The sequence below is a fragment of the Eleutherodactylus coqui genome, chromosome 2 (genome assembly GCF_035609145.1).
Source record: "Eleutherodactylus coqui strain aEleCoq1 chromosome 2, aEleCoq1.hap1, whole genome shotgun sequence".
NCBI classification, from domain to species: domain Eukaryota; kingdom Metazoa; phylum Chordata; class Amphibia; order Anura; family Eleutherodactylidae; genus Eleutherodactylus; species Eleutherodactylus coqui.
The window spans coordinates 41,300,610-41,322,641 of record NC_089838.1 but is presented as its reverse complement, the minus strand read 5'-3'; the positions used below and the strand labels follow the sequence as shown (position 1 = coordinate 41,322,641).

Sequence of the window (22,032 nt, the reverse complement as noted above, 5' to 3'; positions counted from 1 at the left end):
CAGAAATTAGACAAGTTGTTTTCTGGTATATTCGACGGTGTCTGCTACTGCTTAGTTTAAATTCATACTATATATATATTAATTGTCCATAATCAAATATTTTCCGTTACACTATCAATCATATTTTCAAATATAAATTACAATGTTTTCAATGGGTATGCAACATGGTGCACCATTAAAACACCTCCAGGTCTCATGTATCAAAACTGTCTAACAGAAACTGAGCCTTGTTGTCCATAGCAACCAATCCCAGTGTAGCTTTCATTTCTAAAACTGCTCTAGAAATTCTGCACTGTGATTGGTTGCTCTGGAAAACAAAAACAGATTTTCTGTTAGAGAGATTTGACAATGAGGACCATATTTCTGTATGTTTATCTTCATCATCTTTTCTTAGACTTCTACATTGTTCTCTAATTTAGTTTTTCTGCTAAGAAATTGAAAGGAAATTTGACAAGTGAATGTTATAAACCTGAGGTGTCTTACATAGTGTGTCACCATTCAATCAGTGCTGACAGTGCCAGACTGCATAAGGACACAACCAATAGACAAGGCATATGGAAACAGCCAGTCATCAAGTCATTCATAATTTTCTAGGAGGAATAATACAGCAACGGCACAACACTAAGTAAGAACACATCCTCCAGAATTGTTAATTTGTGGGAACTGCAAGTTTTTTCTAGAACAGACATGTCAAAACCTGTGAAACATCCTCCTTGATGTTGTTTTATATATTTATTGATGTTTTTCTACAAATACATGCCGGATGTGGTTGGCAGTCTTGAGGACCTTGCAACATTTTCAGTAGGTAGAGAAATAAACTTTTCTGACTAACTGCTGGGAAGAGGTCAGAGGACAGGAAGCTGCAGGAGAAGTTGAACTCTAGAGTATGAGCTGCCCATGATTCTAGAGCTTTGAGAGATTTGCTGAAAGCTGCAGTTGTAGCTTCCAAGGTTGGAGATTCAGAAACTGGTGTTTGCCAAGGAGGAGGAAGCTGTTGTGTGCCGTCCATTATTCAGAATTAATACCTACACCTCATAGAGATCATTAGAAGTGATGTATAATTTTTATGCTGCTGGCCTGCAGCACACAAGTGCAGTGAGCTAGACCAAGCGCAGGCCAGTGACAAGGGAATAGCATCAGGAAATAAAATGGTTGTCAACAGTGGCTCTGCTGCTCCCCTCCAACATAGGGAACCATGGTCTAGACCGGTAAGCCACATGCAAGAGTGGTAAAAACAACTAAAATACAATAAGCGGTAGTCTCTCCGGATGCCAGTCCATAAATGGGTAGGGACCCATTCCGGACAGAAATAATCAATGCAAAAATGGGATAACCAAGCAAAATGGGGGTAGTAGTCCTTGCACTGCTGCAGGGTTGTGTGGTATCTTAGTGCTATTGTGAAAGATGATGGGAAGTACTCCAGGAAGCAGACTTTAAATAAAACTATTTTTGAGCTTTAACAGAAGTGTATTCTTCATCTAAACAACACTTACATTATTCTCCATAGGTTATCAGTTTCTAGATTACAGACTCCACATGCATCATTCAATATAGATGCAGTTAGTGGGCAAGGACTAAAAAGGCTCGATTATTGACTGCCTTCTATTTCCCTCTCCTCATAATACTCCAAAACAAGCTTGATTTCTATTCCTTTCTCCTCTGTCCTCTCTCTCTCTTTCTCTCTATAAACTTTGCTGGCTAGTACTCACATTTGGTGTTTTTCTTCCCACCGCACTGCGTAGAATACATGATCACCTTTTCCTCCCTGGTCCCCTTCAGTCTCTTCTGAGCTGGCTAGACTAACTAACTACACACACTCTCTGTCTTTTATACTCTACCCTCTAAGCAATCCTGAACTATGGGTGAACTCTCTACCCAATCCCAGGCTAGATAGGGGTGACTGACAGGGATAGAGAAAGTTAGCTGACATTCTACACGATCATACAGTGCTAGGTAATAGGAACACCAGAAATCAACACATTAATAACCATCAATGTCATAGATAATTTCACACATAGATAACCAGAACACTTCCGTGAACCCCCAACCCTGGGGTACTACACAAGCATCTGATATTTTTATTATTTTAATTTGCATTGCTGCTATATTTTCTATATACTTAAACACATAAGGTTTTAGGCATAACATTTGATCAAATTTCGTATGTCTACTTGCCACAATAAGGCAACTTCATTCCTATATTGGGCCCTTAGTGTAACTATTTGTTTTGTGAGATGGACTAAAGAGAAATCTGCACTGCTCTTACAAGTAATACAGGAGGAATAGTAAATGCATAACAGATGAACCATCTATGCTTTGTTGTCTTCTAAGGGAGGTTTCACATCTGCATCTGAGGTTCTGCTTTCCTGCTCCATTTGAGGAGCACAAAAGGTGAATGCCCTTGTCAAACGGCCCTGTCTTGGGATGGGGCCAAACAGCACCAAATGGACCCCAATGACTATAATGGGGTCTATTCATTTTCAGCTTAGCTGCTCAACTGTTAGCGTAAAACACACCAAATCGGACATGCTGTGTTTTTTTTCACACACAAAATACACACATGAAAAAAAATGCACATGTGTTTGGCCTAATAGAACTAATTGGCTTTTAGGATGGTGAAATAAGGTTGGGAAAAATACACCCAAAATACACAGACAGACGTTAGGTGTATTTCATAGTAAAAGATCTATAAAACTGTTAGTCCAAGTTTTATAAGCAGATTACAGATTAGTAGCATTACACTTCTCCTAGAAAACAAAAAGACTTTGTAAAAAAAAATAGTTTTCTATTACATCCTTGTTCACAAAATTTTAAACTGTGTCCATGAGGAATGAACCTTACACAGTAATGCTGCAGTTCCCTATATACGCCTCAGAGCGCCGCTGTTCACCAATAAGGAAAATATTCTGCAAATCCAGAATCTCCTCCATGATGCAGACAGTGTTCAACTGCAAGAAGAAATACACAGCATTTCACACTAGGATGTGCCGGGTATAGGACTCAGAAAGAAAAGGGATTTTATTTTTATTCTGCTGCATCATAAATATAACAAGGAATTTCACCATTATATTTCTGATGTGAAGAAGGATGGCTGGATTACAACTGCAGGAAGGACAATCAATGCAAGGACTCAGATGGCAAGTAATATTCCCCTTCTTATTATCCTGGCTGTGTCATTCAGTCTCTGGTCAGATTCACTATTCTATTAATGAAGAATTAAGAAAAGGTTTTATTGTTGGTGATTTAGCAAAGGATCTGGAATTAGATGTTAAGGATCTCTCCAGAAGGAAATTCCGTATTGTGTCTGATGTATCTGAGAAATATTTCAGTATAAATCTGGATAATGGAAACCTATATATTGCTGATAGGATAGACAGGGAGACATTGTGTAGAGCTGCAGCTGATTGTGTCCTTACATTTGATGCTGTGGTGGAAAATCCTCTAAATGTCTTCAGTGTTAAGATTGATATTCAGGATATAAATGACAATCCTCCTACATTTATTCCTGACACAATTAAAAAAGAAATTAGTGAATCCACATCACCAGGAAGAAGGTTTATCTTGCAGAATGCAGAAGATTTGGATATTGGTGTTAATTCTCTGATAAGCTATAAACTCAGTGCAAACCAGTATTTTGCTCTTGGAGAGAAGGTCAGCACTGATGGCAGTGTATTTCCAGAGCTTATACTAGAGAAGCCTCTAGACCGAGAGACACAGAACAAGCATGAGCTCATTCTAACAGCTTCTGATGGTGGGAATCCTGTACAGACAGGCACTGCCTTAATTAATATCATTGTCACGGACTTCAATGATAATGCTCCAGTATTTACCCAGGATGTATATAAAGTAAGTGTTAGGGAAAATATACCAGTGAATTCAACAATTCTGCAGGTCAGTGCAAGTGATGAAGATGAAGGTGTCAATTCACAGATCACTTACTCTATTAGAACAACAGCAAAAAATATTGTTCAAACTTTTGCCATCAATCCTGGAAATGGAGAAATTAAAACAAAAGGACTATTAGATTATGAGATGTCTACATTTCATGAAATTTTGTTGCAAGCTGATGATGGAGGCGGCCTTGCAGCCAAAGCCAAAGTATTAATAGAAATAACAGATGAAAATGACAATGCACCTAAGATATCCATAACCTCTTCATCAGATCTTATTCCTGAGGATTCTGTCCCTGGAACTGTGGTGGCCCTGATTAAAGTTCATGATCCTGACTCAGGAGAAAATGGGGAGGTTCAGTGTATAATAAAAGGTTATTTACCATTTGAGCTTATATCATCAGGAAGTAATTTTCATAAAATTGTTACAAAAAGTAACCTAGATAGAGAACAAGTATCATCCTATAACATCACAATACAAGCATCTGATAAAGGGTCTCCTCAAATGTCTTCTAGAAAACTTATTAGACTTGATGTAACAGATGTTAATGACAATGCTCCAGTGTTTGAGAAATTAATACATTCTGCATTTGTAACTGAAAATAACTCACCAGGAGCTTCAATATTTAGTGTTCAAGCAAGAGATATGGACAGTGAAGACAATGCTAAAATAACTTATGCCATAATGACTGGAAGAAATGAGGAAGATCCCCTGTCTTCCTATATCTCCATGAATCCAGTAACTGGGATCATCTACGCTCAACGGTCATTTGATTATGAGAAACATAAAGAATTTATTATTCAAATCATTGCCAGAGACAATGGATCTCCATCTCTGAACAGCAGTACAACACTGAGAGTTTGTATAGTAGACCAGAATGATAATTCACCAGTCATTCTGTACCCATCACAGGAGGTTGATACAACATTTGAGATGGTTCCTTGGACCTCAGAACAAGGCTCCTTAGTATCTAAAGTGGTGGCAGTGGACGGTGACTCTGGACACAATGCCTGGTTGTCTTATTTTTTACAATCTGCAGAACCATCACTCTTCACCATTGGCCAGCATACAGGGGAGATCAGCACATCACGTGTATTTCAAGAAAGAGATGTAATGAAACATGGTATTGTGGTTCTAGTAAAAGACAATGGGACTCCATCCCGCTCAGCTTCAGTTTCTATAAACATGGTGATTGCTGGTCATTTTCATCAGGCGCTTCCTGATCTGAACAATCAGGTCAAAAAAGAAGAATCTCAGTCCAACCTACAATTCTACTTGGTAATAGCCTTGGCATTGATTTCCTTCCTCTTTATATTGACTGTGATTATTGCAGTTGTCTCCAAATATAAAGAGTCCAAGTATTCTACTCCATTTGGATCCCTGAGTACAAGTCTATATCCACCACTTGATCCCAGATTTATTTCACAGTTCAACACTGGAACATTACCTCTGCCATATTCATATGATGTTTGTGTAACTCTGGACCCAAGCGAGCAGGAATTTGCATTTCTTCAAGCTCAACACAATGTTCCTGTGGATAGTCTAATAGATGCTGATGACTCGGGGATTGGAAATGAAAATGTAAAGAACGGTTTACCTGTGGAAGCACAGGTATGTATTTAAATCTATTTATAACTATACATACATCCCATATGGAAGTAGGTATTTCATAATTTAAATAGTACTGATAAATTAACGCAGAAATTTGTTTATGTTCTCACTTTTATGTAAAGTACTTTTGCTCAGTGAAAATCTTTGAATATCTGGACTTATTTTTGGAGTTTATTGTGTAATTTGAACAATAGACGTTTGAACAAACGTTTTTATTTTTATGTGACAAATTAATGCAGAAACCTGTATATGTTTCCACATGTATGTACAGTAATTTGGTCATTTAAAATCTTTGCATTTTTATGCACTTTATATGTTTCTAACACCAGTACTCCATAGTTTATTATATCCTATTATCTGATGCATTAAAACTGTTAGCGATCTATAAATATATTAATAATATAGCTATAGTATAGGTAGAATAATATGAAGTAATGATAATACATTACTAGCTTGCAAAACCTCTTGTATAACTTATGATGTGTGGCCGCACATATGGCAATTGTACATGTCTTTAGTGCCTTATACCACCTTGTGACCCATATTTTGGACTTTAGATAGCAGTTACAAGGTGACCTAAAAAGTATGTGAAGTTACAGTACTTACATGCCAAAGATACAATGAGAATGGCTGAAGAGAATTGTAAACAACTTGATGGTATGGTAGTCAATATGATCTTGTACGTTTTTTTATAAGTGTTGATTGATCTCTTTAATTACTATACAAAGATTATTATAGTGTACTTGGAAATCATATCTGAATGTTTTTAGTTAATCTCAAAGCATCAGGTCTATGGCAGTGGTGGTGGACACATTTTCTTGTGTCATCGAAAAAGGGCTTTAAACATTCAAAAGCCTTAAAGAGATCATACTATTATGAAAAAACTATTATCAAGAGGGCATTGGTATGATACCCTAGTAGAGTTATTCTTGCTTGTGCAGCAACTCAAAGTGCATAACAAAAGGGCTGAAATGAAGCCAATTAGTAGGACTGAGGTAATAAGCATATGTTGGAAAAGGAAAAACTGTACATGTTTTAAAATGGATCATTTGTATAGTATATTAAATGTAATCAGCTTAGTAGTGTACTACAGAGCAGGAAATGGGGCCTTGTGATAGAGTAGGCTGGAGATGTTTACAGTGTTACTATATTGCACAAGGCATCCCTTTATGTATTTGGAGTTGTATATAATATATAAACATTGTTGTATGTTAAATTATTTTTAGCATTTATGTGCTTTATTATTCTATTGTCTTTATTATTTTTACTTTCGTTAAACATTACGAAGGCCAGACTTATGGAGCTCAAATTTGGATTTACTCAAATATGGGGTCATTCTGGAGATTCCTTACTGTGCAGTATTGTCATTGTCCTCCCCGAAGTTTGTACACTCAAAAATACACACATATATATATATATATAATAGTTAGAATGTGAAGGCTTCAGCTATTTTGAATGCACTGCATACTCAGCGCAAACCAGCGTGGAGGTCCCTTTGCATGTTGCCCCACTGGCCTACTTTTGTAGATACTGGCAGAATTTTTCAAAAGCCTCGACAGTATTTTCTTTTATTCTTATCACATCTAATTTAAATATTTTCTGTTCTAAACAACATTCCAATGAACTTTCTTGTACAGTGTGGTTGGTGGGGTGATGGGAAATGGGATGAGCTGGAGCTACCCTGAGGAGGATCTGGTATGGAGAAAAACAAAATCATTCCTTTAGTATATGGTGAGGGAAGCTATGTAGATTTATAATCCCGGGGCTGCCAGATCCATGACTGTGCTACCTAATCATGGTGGCCAGTATTGCAGTGGAGGAGAAAAAAAAACACTGATATGATAGCACGACCTTGAGGATAGATGTACATAAGCTAGGAGTTTTGAAGATTTATTTTTATTTTCTTTTGAGGAAAGCCAATGTAGGGGTGCGTAAGGTATATACACGAGGGCAGAGTTGTTATGATAACAAGTTATACCACAACAGCTTAAGATGTATATATATATTAGATAAGGTTGTTATACTATCAATAATATTTTCAAATATATTCAACAATGTTTTCAATGAAATATGCAGCATGGTGCACCATTAAAACACCTCCAGGTCTAATCGATCAAAACTGTCTAACAGAAACCGGGCCTTGTTGTTTATAGCAAAAACAGATTTTCTGTTAGACAGATTTGATAGTGAGGACCATATTTCTGTATGTTTTCCTGCATCATCTACTCTTAGGCCTCTATATTGTTCTCTAATTCTGTTTTTCTACTAAGAAATTGAAAAGAATTTTGACAAGTGAATATTATAAACCTGAGGTGTCTTACATTCTGAGTTCTAAGAAAACATCCTCCAGAATTGTTAATTTATGGGAACTGCAACTTTCTTCTAAAACAGACATGTCAAAAGCCGTGAAACATCCTCTTTAATGTTGTTCTACTTGTTTACTGATGTTCCTCCACCAGTAAATGGATGTGGTTGGCAGTCTTGAGGACCTTCCAACATTTTCAGTAGGTTGAAAAATAAACTTTTCTGACTAACTGCTGGGAACAGGTCAGAGGACAGGAAGCTGCAGAAGTTGAACTCTAGAGTATGAGCTGCCCATGATTCTAGAGCTTTGAGAGATTTGCTGAAAGCTGCAGTCGTAGCCTCCATGGTTGGAGATTCGGAAACTGGTGTTTGCCAAGGAGGAGGAAGCTGTTGTGTGCCGTCCACTATTCAGAATTTAGACCTGCAGCCCATATAAACCATGAGAAGTGGTGTATAATTGTGTGCTGCTGGCCTGCAGCATACAAGCATCGGATATTTTTATTATTTTAATTTGCATTGCTGCTATTTTTTCTACACTTGAAGACATAAGGTTCTAGGCACATAATTTGATCAAATTTTGTATGTCTACTTGCCGCAATAAGTTGACTTCATTCCTACATTGGGGCCCTACGCTGAATAGTGTAGCTGTTTGTTTTGTGAGATGAAGTAAAGAGAAATCTGCACTGCTCTTACCAGTAATACAGGAGGAATAGTAAATGCATAACAGATGAACCATCTATGCTTTGTTGTCTTGTAAGGGAGGTTTCACATCTGGATTGGGGATTCCGCTTTCCTGCTCCATTCGGCACTCTCCTAGGATGGGACTAAACAGCGCCACATAGAACTTAATGACTATAATGGGGTCTGTTTACTTTCCATTCAGCTGCCAAGCTTTTAGAATAATATGTAGCAAATGGAACATCCTGTCTTTTTTATGCACATATTACACGCATGAAAGAATGCACATATGAGTGACATAAAAAGAATCATTTGGATTTTTGCACCACGTATTAGGCTTGTGAAAAATATACTCCAACCACACGGACAACCTACACCTGTGTGAGTGAGTCCTTAGGTGTATGTCATAGTAAAACATCTATCCAACTGTTAGTCTTAATTTTATATGCAGAATACAGATTAATAGCATTACACTTCTACAAAACAAAAAGACTTTACTCAAATATAAACTTCTATTAAATTACTGTTCCCAAAATTTTTAAATTGTGTCCATAAGGAATGAACCTTAGATAGTAATGCTGCAGTTCCCCATATACGCCTCAGAGCGCCGCTGTTTACCAATAAGGAAAATATTCTGCAAATCCAGAATCTCCTCCATGATGCAGACAGCGTTCAACTGCAAGAAGAAATACACAGCATTTCACACTAGGATGTGCCGGACATAGGACTCAGAAAGAGGAGGAATTATTTTTTACTGCAAATTCTACTGGATTATAGTTATAACAAGGAATTTCACCATTATATTTCTGATGTGAAGAAGGATGGCTGGATTACAACTGCAGGAAGGACAATCAATGCAAGGACTCAGATGGCAAGTAATATTCCCCTTCTTATTATCCTGGCTGTGTCATTCAGTCTCTGGTCAGATTCACTATTCTATTAATGAAGAATTAAGAAAAGGTTCTATTGTTGGTGATTTAGCAAAGGATTTGGAATTAGATGTTAAGGATCTCTCCAGAAGGAAATTACGTATTGTGTCTGGAGTCTCTGAGAAATATTTCACTATAAATCTGGATAATGGAAACCTATATATTGCTGATAGGATAGACAGGGAGACATTGTGTAGAGCTGCAGCTGATTGTGTCCTTACATTTGATGCTTTGGTGGAAAATCCACTAAATGTCTTCAATATAAAGATTGATATTCAGGATATAAATGACAATCCTCCTGCATTTATTATTGACACAATTAGAATTGAAATGAGTGAATCCACATCACCAGGAAGAAGATTTCTCTTGCATAATGCAGAAGATCTGGATATTGGCATTAATTCTCTGATTAGCTACAGACTCGGTGCAAACCAGTATTTTGCTCTTGGAGAGAAGGTCAGCACTGATGGCAGTGTATTTCCAGAGCTTATACTAGAGAAGCCTCTAGACCGAGAGACACAGAACAAGCATGAGCTCATTCTAACAGCTTCTGATGGGGGAAATCCTGTACAGACAGGCACTGCCTTAATTAATATCATTATCAATGATATCAATGATAATGTCCCAGTATTTACCCAGGATGTATATAAAGTAAGTGTTAGGGAAAATATACCGGCGAATTCAACAATTCTGCAGGTCAGTGCAAGTGATGAAGATGAAGGTGTCAATTCACAGATCACTTACTCCATTAGAACAACAGCAAAGAACATTCTTCTAACTTTTGCCATCAATCCGGGAAATGGAGAAATTAAAACAAAAGGACTATTAGATTTTGAGATGGCTAGATTTTATGAAATTTTGTTGCAAGCTGATGATGGAGGCGGCCTCGCAGCCAAAGCCAAAGTATTAATAGAAATAACAGATGAAAATGACAATGCTCCTGAGATATCCATTACTTCATCATCAGATCTTATTCCTGAGGATTCGGCCCCTGGAACTGTGGTGGCCCTGATTAAAGTTCATGATCCTGACTCAGGAGAAAATGGGGAGGTTCAGTGTATAATAAAAGGCGATTTACCATTTGAACTAATATCATCAGGGAATAACTTTCATAAAATTGTTACAAAAAGTAATCTAGATAGAGAACAAGTATCATCCTATAACATCACAATACAAGCCTCAGACAAAGGGTCTCCTCAAATGACTTCTACAAAAGTTATTAGGCTTGATGTAACAGATGTTAATGACAATGCTCCGGTGTTTGAGAAGTTGATACATTCTGCATTTGTCACTGAAAATAATTCACCAGGAGCTTCAATATTCAGAATTGAAGCAATAGATATGGACAGTGAAGACAATGCTAAAATAACTTATGCTATAATGACTGAAAGAAATGAAGAAGATCCCCTGTCTTCCTATATCTCAATTAATCCAGTAACTGGGGTCATCTATGCTCAACGGTCATTTGATTATGAGAAGCAGAAAGAATTTAATATCCAAATTATTGCCAGAGACAACGGATCTCCATCTCTGAACAGCAGTACAACATTAAGAATTTGTATAGTAGACCAGAATGATAATTCACCAGTCATTCTGTATCCATCTACAGATGTTGACACAACATTTGAGATGGTTCCTTGGGTCTCAGAACAAGGCTCCTTAGTATCTAAAGTGGTGGCAGTGGATGCTGACTCTGGACACAATGCCTGGTTGTCTTACTTTTTACAATCTGCAGAACCATCACTCTTCACCATTGGCCAGCATACTGGGGAGATCAGGACATCACGTGTATTTCAAGAAAGAGATGTAACAAAACAAGGAATAGTGGTTCTAGTAAAAGACAATGGGACTCCATCCCGCTCATCTTCAGTCACTATAAACATGGTGATTGCTGATCATTTTCATCAAGTTCTTCCTGATCTGACCAATCAGGCAAAAAAAGAAGAATCTCAGTCCAACCTACAATTCTACTTGGTAATAGCCTTAGCATTGATTTCCTTCCTCTTCATGTTGACTGTGATTACTGCAGTTGTGTCGAAATACAAAGAATCAAAGTCTTCTACTCCATTTGGATCCCTGAATACAAGTCTATATCCGCCGGTTGATCCCAGGTTTATTTCACAGTTGAACACTGGAACCCTACCTTTCCCATATTCCTATGATGTTTGTGTAACTCTGGACCCAAGTGAGCAGGAATTTGCATTCCTTAAACCTCAACACAATGTTCCTGTGGATAGTCTAATAGATGCTGATGACTCCGGGATTGGAAATGAAAATATAAAGAACTGTTTACCTTTGGAAGCGCAGGTATGTATTTAAATCTATTTATAACTATAGGTAAATCATATTTAAACTTCTTTTTGGAGTCTATTATTTAATTTGAACAATAGACGTTTGAACAAACTTTTCTATTTTTATGTGGAAGTAGATATTTCATACTTTAAATTGTACTTATGAGTTAATGCAGAAACTTGTCCATGTTCTCACATTTATGTACAGTACTTTGTTCAGCTCAAATCTTTGGATATCTTATTAACCTTATATGTTTCTAACACCAGTACTCCATAGTGGATTATATCCTATTATCTGATGCATTAAAACTGTTAGCGATCTATAATTGTATTAATAATATAGCTATAGTAGAGGTAGAATAATATAAAGTAATGATAATACATTACTAGCTTGCAAAACCTCTTGTATAACTTATGATGTGTGGACGCACATATGGCAATTGTACATGTCTTTAGTGCCTTATACCACCTTGTGACCCATATTTTGGACGTTATATTGCAGTTACAAGGTGACTTAAAAAGTATATCAAATTACAGTACTTACATGCCAAAGCTACAATGAGAATGGCTGAAGATAATTGTAAACAGCAACATGGTAGTGGGCAGGAGCTCTTTAATTACTATACAAAGATTACTATAGTGTACTTGGAAATCATATCTGGATGCTTTTAGTTAATCTCAAAGCATCAGGTCTATGGCAGTGGTGGTTGACAAATTTTCTTGTGTCATCAAAAAAGGACTTTAAACATTTGAAAGCCTTAAAGAGAACATGCTAGTATGACAAAACTATTAAAAAGGGTATTGGTATGATACCCTAGTAGAGTTATTCTTGCTTGTGCAGCAACTCATAGTGCGTAACAAAAGGGCTGAAAAGAAGCCAATTAGCATGGCTGAGGTAATGAAAATATGTTGAAAAAGGAAAAAAATACATGTTTTAAAATGGATCATTTGTATAGTATATTAAATGTAATCAGGTTAGTAGCCTACTACAGAGCAGGAAATGGGGCCTTGTGATAGAGAAGGCTGGAGATGTTTACAGTGTTACTATATTGCACAAGGCATCCTTTTATGTATTTGGTCTTGTAGATAATATATAAACATTGTTGTATTTTACTATTTTTAGCATTTATGTATTTTATTATTCTATTGTCTTTATTATTTTTACTTTCTCTAAACATAACGAACGCCAGACTTATGGAGCTCAAATTTGGATTTACTTGAATATGGGGTAATTCTGGAGATTCCTTACTGTGCTGCACTGTCATCGTCCACCCCAGAGTTTGTACGCTCCCTTAACTGGTAACCAGGAATATTGGGGCAGATTTATGAAACCTGTCTAAAAGAGAAACTGTGTTGTGCAGCTTTCAATTTTCAAAACCACATATAAAATCAAAGCTGAGCTGTGATTGGTTGCTATAGGCAGAAAGACAGTTTCTCTATTAGAGGTTTTCCTAAAAGAAGTATAACCACAAGATCATTATTTAGACTAGTAGAATCCCAGGAGGGCGACTGCAAAATATATATACATATATATATAAATATTCATGCTCAGGGACCTTTTTTAGTGGAATTACTTATAATAGTTAGAATGTGAAGGCTTCAGCTATTTTGAATGCACTGCATACTCAGCGCAAACCAGCGTGGAGGTTCCTTTGCATGTTGCCCCACTGGCGTACTTTTGTAGACACCTGCATAATTTTTCAATAGCCTCCATAGTCTTTTATTTTTATCACATGTAATTTAATTATTTTCCGGTGAACAACATTCGAATGAACTTTCTTGTACAGGGTGGTCTGTGGTGTGGTGGAAAATGGGAGGAGGTGGAGCTACCCTGAGGAGGATCTGGTATGGAGAAAGACAAAGTGATTGCTTCAGTATATGATGAGGGAAGCTATGTATATTTATAATCCCAGCGCTGCCAGATCATTGACTGTGCCACCTAATCAGGTTGCCCAGTATTGCAGTGGAGAAGAAGAAAAAAAAACACTGATATGATGGAGCGACCTTTAGAATAGATGTACAAAAGCTCGGAGTTTTGAAGGAAGGTTTACTTTTATTTTTAGTAGGGGTGCATAATGTATACACAGGAGGGCAGAGTTGTTATGATAACAAATTACACCACACCAGGTTAAGATATATATATATATATATATATATATATATATATATATATATATATATATATATTAGATAAGGTTGTTATGCTATCAATAATATTTTCAAATATAAACACCAATGTTTTCAATGGAATATGCAACATGGTGCACCATTAAAACACCTCCAGGTCTCATGCATCAAAACTGTCTAACAGAAACCGGGCCTTGTTGTCCATAGCAACCAATCGCAGTCTGGCTTTCATTTCTTAAACTGCTCTAGAAATTCTGCACTGTGATTGGTTGCTTTAGAAAACAAAAACAGATTTTCTGTTACACAGATTTGATAATGAGGACCATATTTCTGTATGTTTATCTGCATCATCTTTTCTTAGACCTGTACATTGTTCTCTAATTCTGTTTTTCTACTCTGAAATTGAAAAGAGATTTGACAAGTGAATGTTATAAACCTGAGGTGTCTTACATAGTGTGTCACCATTCAATCAGTACTGCCAGTGCAGAACTGCATAAGGACACAACCAATAGACAAGGCATATGGAAACACCCAGTCATTAAGTTATCCATAATTTTCTAGTAAGAATAATAGAGCAACGGCACAACATTGAGTTCTAAGAAAACATCCTCCAGAATTGTTAATTCATGGGAACTGCAAGTTTTTTCTAAAACAGACATGTCAAAAGCTGTGAAACATCCTCTCTAATGTTGTTTTATATATTTATTGATGTTTTTCTACAAATACATGCCAGATGTGGTTGGCAGTCTTGAGGACCTTGCAACATTTTCAGTAGGTAGAGAAATAAACTTTTCTGACTAACTGCTGGGAAGAGGTCAGAGGACAGGAAGCTGCAGGAGAAGTTGAACTCTAAGTATGAGCTGCCCATGATTCTAGAGCTTTGAGAGATTTGCTGAAAGCTGCATCTGTCGCCTATATGGTTGGTAGTTTGGAAACTGGTGTGTGCCAAGGATGAGGACACTGCCGTATGGCGTCCACTATTCAGAATTTAGATCTGCGCCCCATATAAACCATGAGAAGTGATGTATAATCGTGTGCTGCTGGCCTGCAGCATACAAGCTTTGGATATTTTTATTATTTTAATTTGCATTGCTGCTATTTTTTCTACACTTGAAGACATAAAGTTCTAGGCACACAATTTGATCAAATTTCGAATGCCCACTTGACACAATAAGTCGACTTAATTCCTAAATTGGGCCCTGATACTAAATAGTGTAACTGTTTGTTTTGTGAGATGGAGTAAAGAGAAATCTGCACTGCTCTTACCAGTAATACAGGAGGTATAGTAAATGCAAACACATGAACCATCTATGCTTTGTTGTCTTGTAAGGGAGGTTTCACATCTGCATCGGGGATATCCTTTTCCTGCTCCATTCGGCACTCTCTTAGGATGGAACAGAACAGTGCCAAATGGACCTTAATGACTATAAAGGGGTCTTTTCATTTTCTACTCAGCTGCCTGGACTTTTAGCGCAATATGCACTAAATGGGACATGCTGTCTTTTTTTATGCACATGAAAAAATGAACACGTGAGTGGCCTAATAAAATCAATTAGCACCACGTATTATGATCAAGAAAAATATACCTGAACCACACAGACAGCATACACCTGGGTAAGTGAGTCCTTAGGTGTATGTCATAGTAAAACATCTATCCAACTGTTAGTCTTAGTTTTATATGCAGAATACAGATTAATAGCATTACACTTCTACAAAACAAAAAGACTTTCCTTAAAAATAGAATTCTATTAAATTACTGTTCACAAAATCTTAAACTGTGTCCATAAGGAATGAACCTTAGATAGTAATGCTGCAGTTCCCCATATACGCCTCCGAGCGCCGCTGTTCACCCATAAGGAAAATATTCTTCAGATCCAGAATCTCCTCCATGATGCAGACAGTGTTCAACTGCAAGAAGAAATACACAGCATTTCACACTAGGATGTGCCGGGTATAGGACTCAGAAGAAGAGGGATTATATTTTGCTGCAAATTCTACTGGATTATAATTATAACAAGGAATTTCCCCATTATATTTCTGATGAGAAGAAGGATGGCTGGATTACAACTGCAGGAAGGACAATCAATGCAAGGACTCAGATGGCAAGTAATATTCCCCTTCTTATTTTCCTGGCTCTGTCATTCAGTCTCTGGTCAGATTCACTATTCTATTAATGAAGAATTAAGAAAAGGTTCTGTTGTTGGTGATTTAGCAAAGGATCTTGAATTAGATGTTAAGGATCTCTCCAGAAGGAAATTCCGAATTGTGTCTAAAATCTCAGAGAAATATTTTAGTATAAATCTGGATAATGGAAACCTATATATTGCTGATAGGATAGACAGGGAGACATTGTGTGAAGCTGCAGCTGATTGTGTCCTTACATTTGATGCTGTGGTGGAAAATCCTCTTAATGTCTTCAATATAAAGATTGATATTCAGGATATAAATGACAATCCTCCTACATTTATTATTGACACAATTACAATTGAAATGAGTGAATCCACATCACCAGGAAGAAGATTTGTTTTGCATAATGCAGAAGATTTGGATGTTGGTATTAATTCTCTAATAAGCTATAAACTCAGTGCAAACCAGTATTTTGCTCTTGGAGAGAAGGTCAGCACTGATGGCAGTGTATTTCCAGAGCTTATACTAGAGAAGCCTCTAGACCGAGAGACACAGAACAAGCATGAGCTCATTCTGACAGCTTCTGATGGTGGAAATCCTGTACAGACAGGCACTGCATTAATTAATGTCATTGTCACTGACTTCAATGATAATGCCCCAGTATTTACCCAGGATGTATATAAAGTAAGTGTTAGGGAAAATATACCGGTAAATTCAACAATTCTGCAGGTCAGTGCAAGTGATGAAGATGAAGGTGTCAATGCAAAAATCACTTACTCTATTAGAACCACAGCAAAAAATATTCTTCAAGCTTTTGCTATCAATCCTAGAAATGGAGAAATTAAAACAAAAGGACAATTAGATTATGAGATGTTTAGATTTTATGAAATGTTGTTGCAAGCAGATGATGGAGGCGGCCTGGCAGCCAAAGCCAAAGTATTAATAGAAATAACAGATGAAAATGACAATGCTCCTGAGATATCCATTACTTCATCATCAGATCTTATACCTGAGGATTCGGCCCCTGGAACTATGGTGGCTTTGATTCAAGTTCATGATCCTGACTCCGGAGAGAATGGTGAGGTTCAATGTATAATAAAAGGTGATTTACCATTTGAACTAATATCATCAGGAAGTAATTTTCATAAAGTTGTTACAAAAAGTAATCTAGATAGAGAACAAGTATCATCCTATAACATCACAATACAAGCATCTGATAAAGGGTCTCCTCAGATGACTTCTACAAAAGTTATTGGACTTGATGTAACAGATGTTAATGACAATGCCCCAGTGTTTGAGAAATTGATATATTCTGCATTTGTAACTGAAAATAATTTACCAGGAGCTTCAATATTTAGTGTTCAAGCAAGAGATATGGACAGTGAAGACAATGCTAAAATAACTTATGCCATAATGACTGGAAGAAATGAGGAAGATTCCCTGTCTTCCTATATCTCCATGAATCCAGTAACTGGGGTCATCTATGCTCAACGATCATTTGATTATGAGAAGCAGAAAGAATTTAATATCCAAATCAATGCCAGAGACAATGGATCTCCATCTCTGAACAGCAGTACAACACTGAGAATTTGTATAGTAGACAAGAATGATAATTCTCCAGTCATTCTGTACCCATCAGCGGAGGTTGATGCAACTTTTGAGATGGTTCCTTGGACCTCAGAACAAGGCTCCTTAATATCTAAAGTGGTGGCAGTGGACGCTGACTCTGGACACAATGCCTGGTTGTCTTATTTTTTACAATCTTCAGATCCATCACTCTTCACCATTGACCAGCACACAGGGGAGATCAGCACATCACGTGTATTTCAAGAAAGAGATGTCATGAAGCATGGAATTGTGGTTCTAGTAAAAGACAATGGGACTCCATCCCGCTCAGCTTCAGTTTCTATAAACATGGTGATTGCTGGTCATTTTCATCAGGTCTTTCCTGAGCTGACCAATCAGGCTAACAAAGAAGAACCTCAGTCCAACCTACAATTCTACTTGGTAATAGCCTTGGCATTGATTTCCTTCCTTTTCATATTGACTGTGATTATTGCAGTTGTCTCCAAATGCAAAGAATCCAAGTCTTCTACTTCATTTGGATCCATGAGTACAAGTCTATATCCACCGGTTGATCCCAGATTTATTTCACAGTTCAACCCGGGAACATTACCTCTGCCATATTCATATGATGTTTGTGTAACTCTGGACCCAAGTGAGCAGGAATTTGCATTTCTTAAACCTCAACACAATGTTCCTGTGGATAGTCTAATAGATGCTGATGACTCCGGGATTTCAAATGGAACTTTAAAGAACTCTTCTTCACCTGCAGAAAATCTCATATTGCAGGTAATGTATGTTTTATGTTATTCTAGCAAATTAAATATGTCCATATATAAATATTAGTGCCCCAATTATTAGTTCAATCCACACATCAATGGCTGATTCATATGTTGAAGAACTGATTTAATGGGTGTTTTGGGTGGCTTTTATTTTATTGCTACTTTTTCCAACATTCATTGGTATAATTTAACTGAGAACTAATTATATTTTGACCATTTGGGTTGTTTTCATATGAAGAGACTTGTACTATAAATGAAGCATTATAGTTTGTGGTCCTGTTAAAAACCTTACATTGGGGCCCAGCAGCATCAGGTTACATCTCTTAGTCAAGTATTACAGTTCCTTTCCAGTAGCTAATGACAGGAACACTGGGGCAAGTGGGGTGAAAGCGGGGTGGGGGGTGGGGGCAGGACTTCAAAGGTACATGATAGAAAAAAACTTGTGGGTGCGTTCACACATTGCAGAGATGCTGTGTGTCCACTATGGAGTTTTGACTGTGGAAACGTAGCAAATGCACAGGTTAGAGTTACAATACAGTTACAGCAGAAAATCTGCAGCTTTTTTTTATCTACATGTGAACAGTATTTGATTGAATCCCATTCACTTTAATAAGTAATTGATCCCGCTGCAGTGTTTCCATGGAGTTTCCATTGTGGAAAATCCGCAGCGCTTTTGCAATCTGTGAACACATCCTGTAACATGTTTCATTGTAGGGAATTATAAAACTACAACATGAAGTTGAAACTGGAAGAAAACACAATGGTGTTTTACCTGAAAACAGTAAATCTCTGGTAGAAGGTGTGTGACTGACAAGGCCAGCCTTTCAGACATTTGACCTGTGCAGCTGCACAGGGTGCTTCACTCCAGCAATGTGATTTTCTACTTTCACTAGTGAAACAACATGCAATTTTCACGCGCATGAAAATCGCATATACAGCACTGCGATGCATTCTTTCAGAAAATGCATTGCAATTGTATATCAAATCACAGGTTTACAAGTGCAATATCAGTCAAATTTTCTCGAACCAATATCACACTCACCTGTGTAAATATAGCCTAAGGGGGGTCTCATACGGACGGATTCTAAATGCGGAATCTGTTTCTGTTGCAGCTACATTGGGAATTATGAGGTTCTGCAGCGGCTGTGGTATTATCAGCTTCTGCAGCAGTGCTTGCATGTTTTAGCAGCTGAGCTAAATATGCAGAAGTTCTGAAACAGTAGACTTGTGTATATGAGGTTCTGTGTCAGCGGAGGTGTGTATTTACAGATTCTGAAACAGCGGACTTGTGTATTATGCAGTGGAAAAATGTATTATGAGGTTCTGCAGCATCTGAATATTATGCGGTTCTGCCAGTCAACATATAAGAATATTTTAGATGGACAGCAGGTGGGCATGTGTAAAGAAAGAAAACTTAAATGGCTACTTTAGTTACTTGTAGAGGGTAGGACATGTAATTCAAAGAAAGTTACTTTGGATACATTTAACAAGTGCATTTGGAGTATGAGGTCAGAAAGCTCCCTGTCTATACTGAAAGCATATCCAAAAGAAAGCATTTTGGTACCGTGTTAGCCAGTAGAGCGAAATGTGATTGTTCTCAGTGAGAGAAACCATGTAATCTTTTAGATATACTTTTTAATTGCTAACAAAAAGACATGATGCTATAGCAAGCTTTTAAACCAGTGTTTCCCGAACTCCAGTCCTCAGCGACTGCCAGCAGGTCATGTTTTCAGAATTTCCTCAGTATTGCGCAGATGATGTAATTATTGTTGGTGTCTCAGACATTACTACAGGTGTTCTTACTGTAGGATATCCTGAAAACATGACCTGTTGGGGGTCCCTGAGGACTGGAGTTTGGGAAATACTGGTTTAAACCTACTAAGTACCCTGAGTACACTAAAAAAGCTCGCTATAACATCATGTCTTTTTGTCATCCATTAAAAAGTATCATATCTACAAGATTGCTTGGTTTCTCTTACTGAGAACACTCACATAAAACATATCCATAAACCTCACTCATCCAAAGGGCACCAAAAGAGTGACTTTTTGGCCTCTGTCAGGCCAGTTTACATTGAGAGATCTTTGGATGTTTACCCTGTTTGCCAAATTCTGTTGAAATTTGTGAGTTAAATAAAGTAGTGGTGGCAATTTACGGGTGTAAAATGCTCTGTTAGGTTCCTTAACCCCTTGTTGCCAGCTGCTGTTTTCTGGTCAGCTGACCTTCCCATGAAGCTCATTTGAAGGAAATATAAAAAGTTATGATCCTCAGAATATGACCACCTAGAGCTATTTTTTTCCATCCCATCATTCATTTTTTAAGTTTTTCAATACATTATATGATACATTAAATGGTGTCTTTAAAAATGTAGTCAAAGTGATCAAATTGGAAACAAATCAACTCCATATGGCCAGTTTTACACACGAGTGTATTACAGCTACATTTCTGAATCCACAATATGCTTGTGTGAAATGGGCCTAAAACACATATTAAATATCCTGTATTTTTTTTAAGTAGCCCTTGGAAGTTCTACCCAGTATTTTACCTAGCGTTTCTCACTGTGATAAAGGAGCTGAGTGTGTGGGAGGGAAATTCTCACATGCCACCATCTAACCTAAGCCTTACCCTGGTCACTTGTACACCACAGGAACAGTGTTTTAAACTGTTCTAAGAAACAGTCATCCAAAGTAGTTGATCCTTAAATTTCCTGAATTGTTAGAGTTGACTCGCTGTAGTGTTTTTTTTCTCTTGAATACTAAATCCAGGGCTGCGTGGGCTATACTACCCATCTAGTTCTGGACCATGACTTATAAATACATGCACTAAACTGCAACCATGTTGTAAAAGCAACCTGCTTCTTAAGATACAGTGTTCAAAGCAGTTTTGGATTGGGGTTCAGTGGATCCACCAAAGGAAATGATTCCTAAAGCAAATCCTCTAGGTAAAACATATGATTGTCTATTTAGCCCATTGCTATCTCTCCTGAATCCCTTCATACACAAGCACACTCAGCTTGGCCAAATATGCATGTGTTCTGAATAGGAAAATGGAAGTAAGCTTGTGCTAGGCTTCTATTGTGGCTATTTATCTCCCTGAAATAAAACAGGACCGGCATGTTGTAATGCTTGATCATTATCTATCCCCACATCTGCCATCAGAGAAAAGTTGGGAGCCCCTATACTCATTAGTTAATTGGCTGATCCCCCTAAATTGGTGAGTTTGACTGACACTAATCAAATATGTATGGTCAGGTTTATTGAGCCCAGGCTCAGATCAACAAACTACTACTTGTGTTGTTCTTTTGTAGAGTTTTTATCTTTGTCCAAGGTTTCAGTATTTTGGACACTTCAGTGCTTGTTGAAAGCTGCAGTACGAATACAGTTCTCTGGTCATCTTCTTTTTGGTACTGTAGAATGTTTTTGAACCATGTATAAGCCATCTACAACATTAGTTGACCGCTATTGACACAAACAGATTTGTAAGAATCTGACTAAGAACATAGACGTAAGCGTCCTCTTTATCCCTACTGTTCACTGGCAGACAGCTGAAGAGTGGGGTTTTGAAAAGTTTAGCGCTTATGGCTCCTCTTTCATATTGTAGACAGGCCATGGGGTAAGGATTCTTAGTGCAAAGTTATCATCTCAATGAATGTCTATAGAAATTTACGCATTACTACCATTATTCAGGCTTATAAGGACATGGATTATCCTGATAATACTTATGTAGGAGAA

The 22,032-nt window shown here is 37.4% G+C and overlaps 2 protein-coding genes across 14 annotated transcripts in view; both read left to right on the top strand.

The window, feature by feature from the left end:
• Positions 1-22,032, top strand: part of LOC136611242 (protocadherin gamma-A4-like) — a 292,538-nt gene that overhangs the window by 152,828 nt on the left and 117,678 nt on the right. Inside the window, exon 1 of one of the 13 annotated variants that reach the window (XM_066590657.1) lies at positions 9,853-11,720. The exons of the other annotated variants lie outside the window; for them this stretch is intronic. Within the exon in view, the coding sequence (XP_066446754.1) occupies positions 10,251-11,720 (1,470 nt within the window). The 5' untranslated portion in view covers positions 9,853-10,250. Of the gene's footprint in view, positions 1-9,852; positions 11,721-22,032 lie in introns of those variants that run through there. 13 annotated transcript variants of the gene reach the window in all.
• LOC136613140 (protocadherin gamma-B5-like) lies at positions 15,841-21,724 on the top strand. The gene is made up of 3 exons (XM_066593996.1): positions 15,841-18,310; positions 19,018-19,102; positions 21,609-21,724. The coding sequence occupies exons 1-3, from the start codon at positions 15,872-15,874 to the stop codon at positions 21,722-21,724; spliced, it is 2,640 nt and encodes an 879-aa protein (XP_066450093.1). The 5' UTR covers positions 15,841-15,871.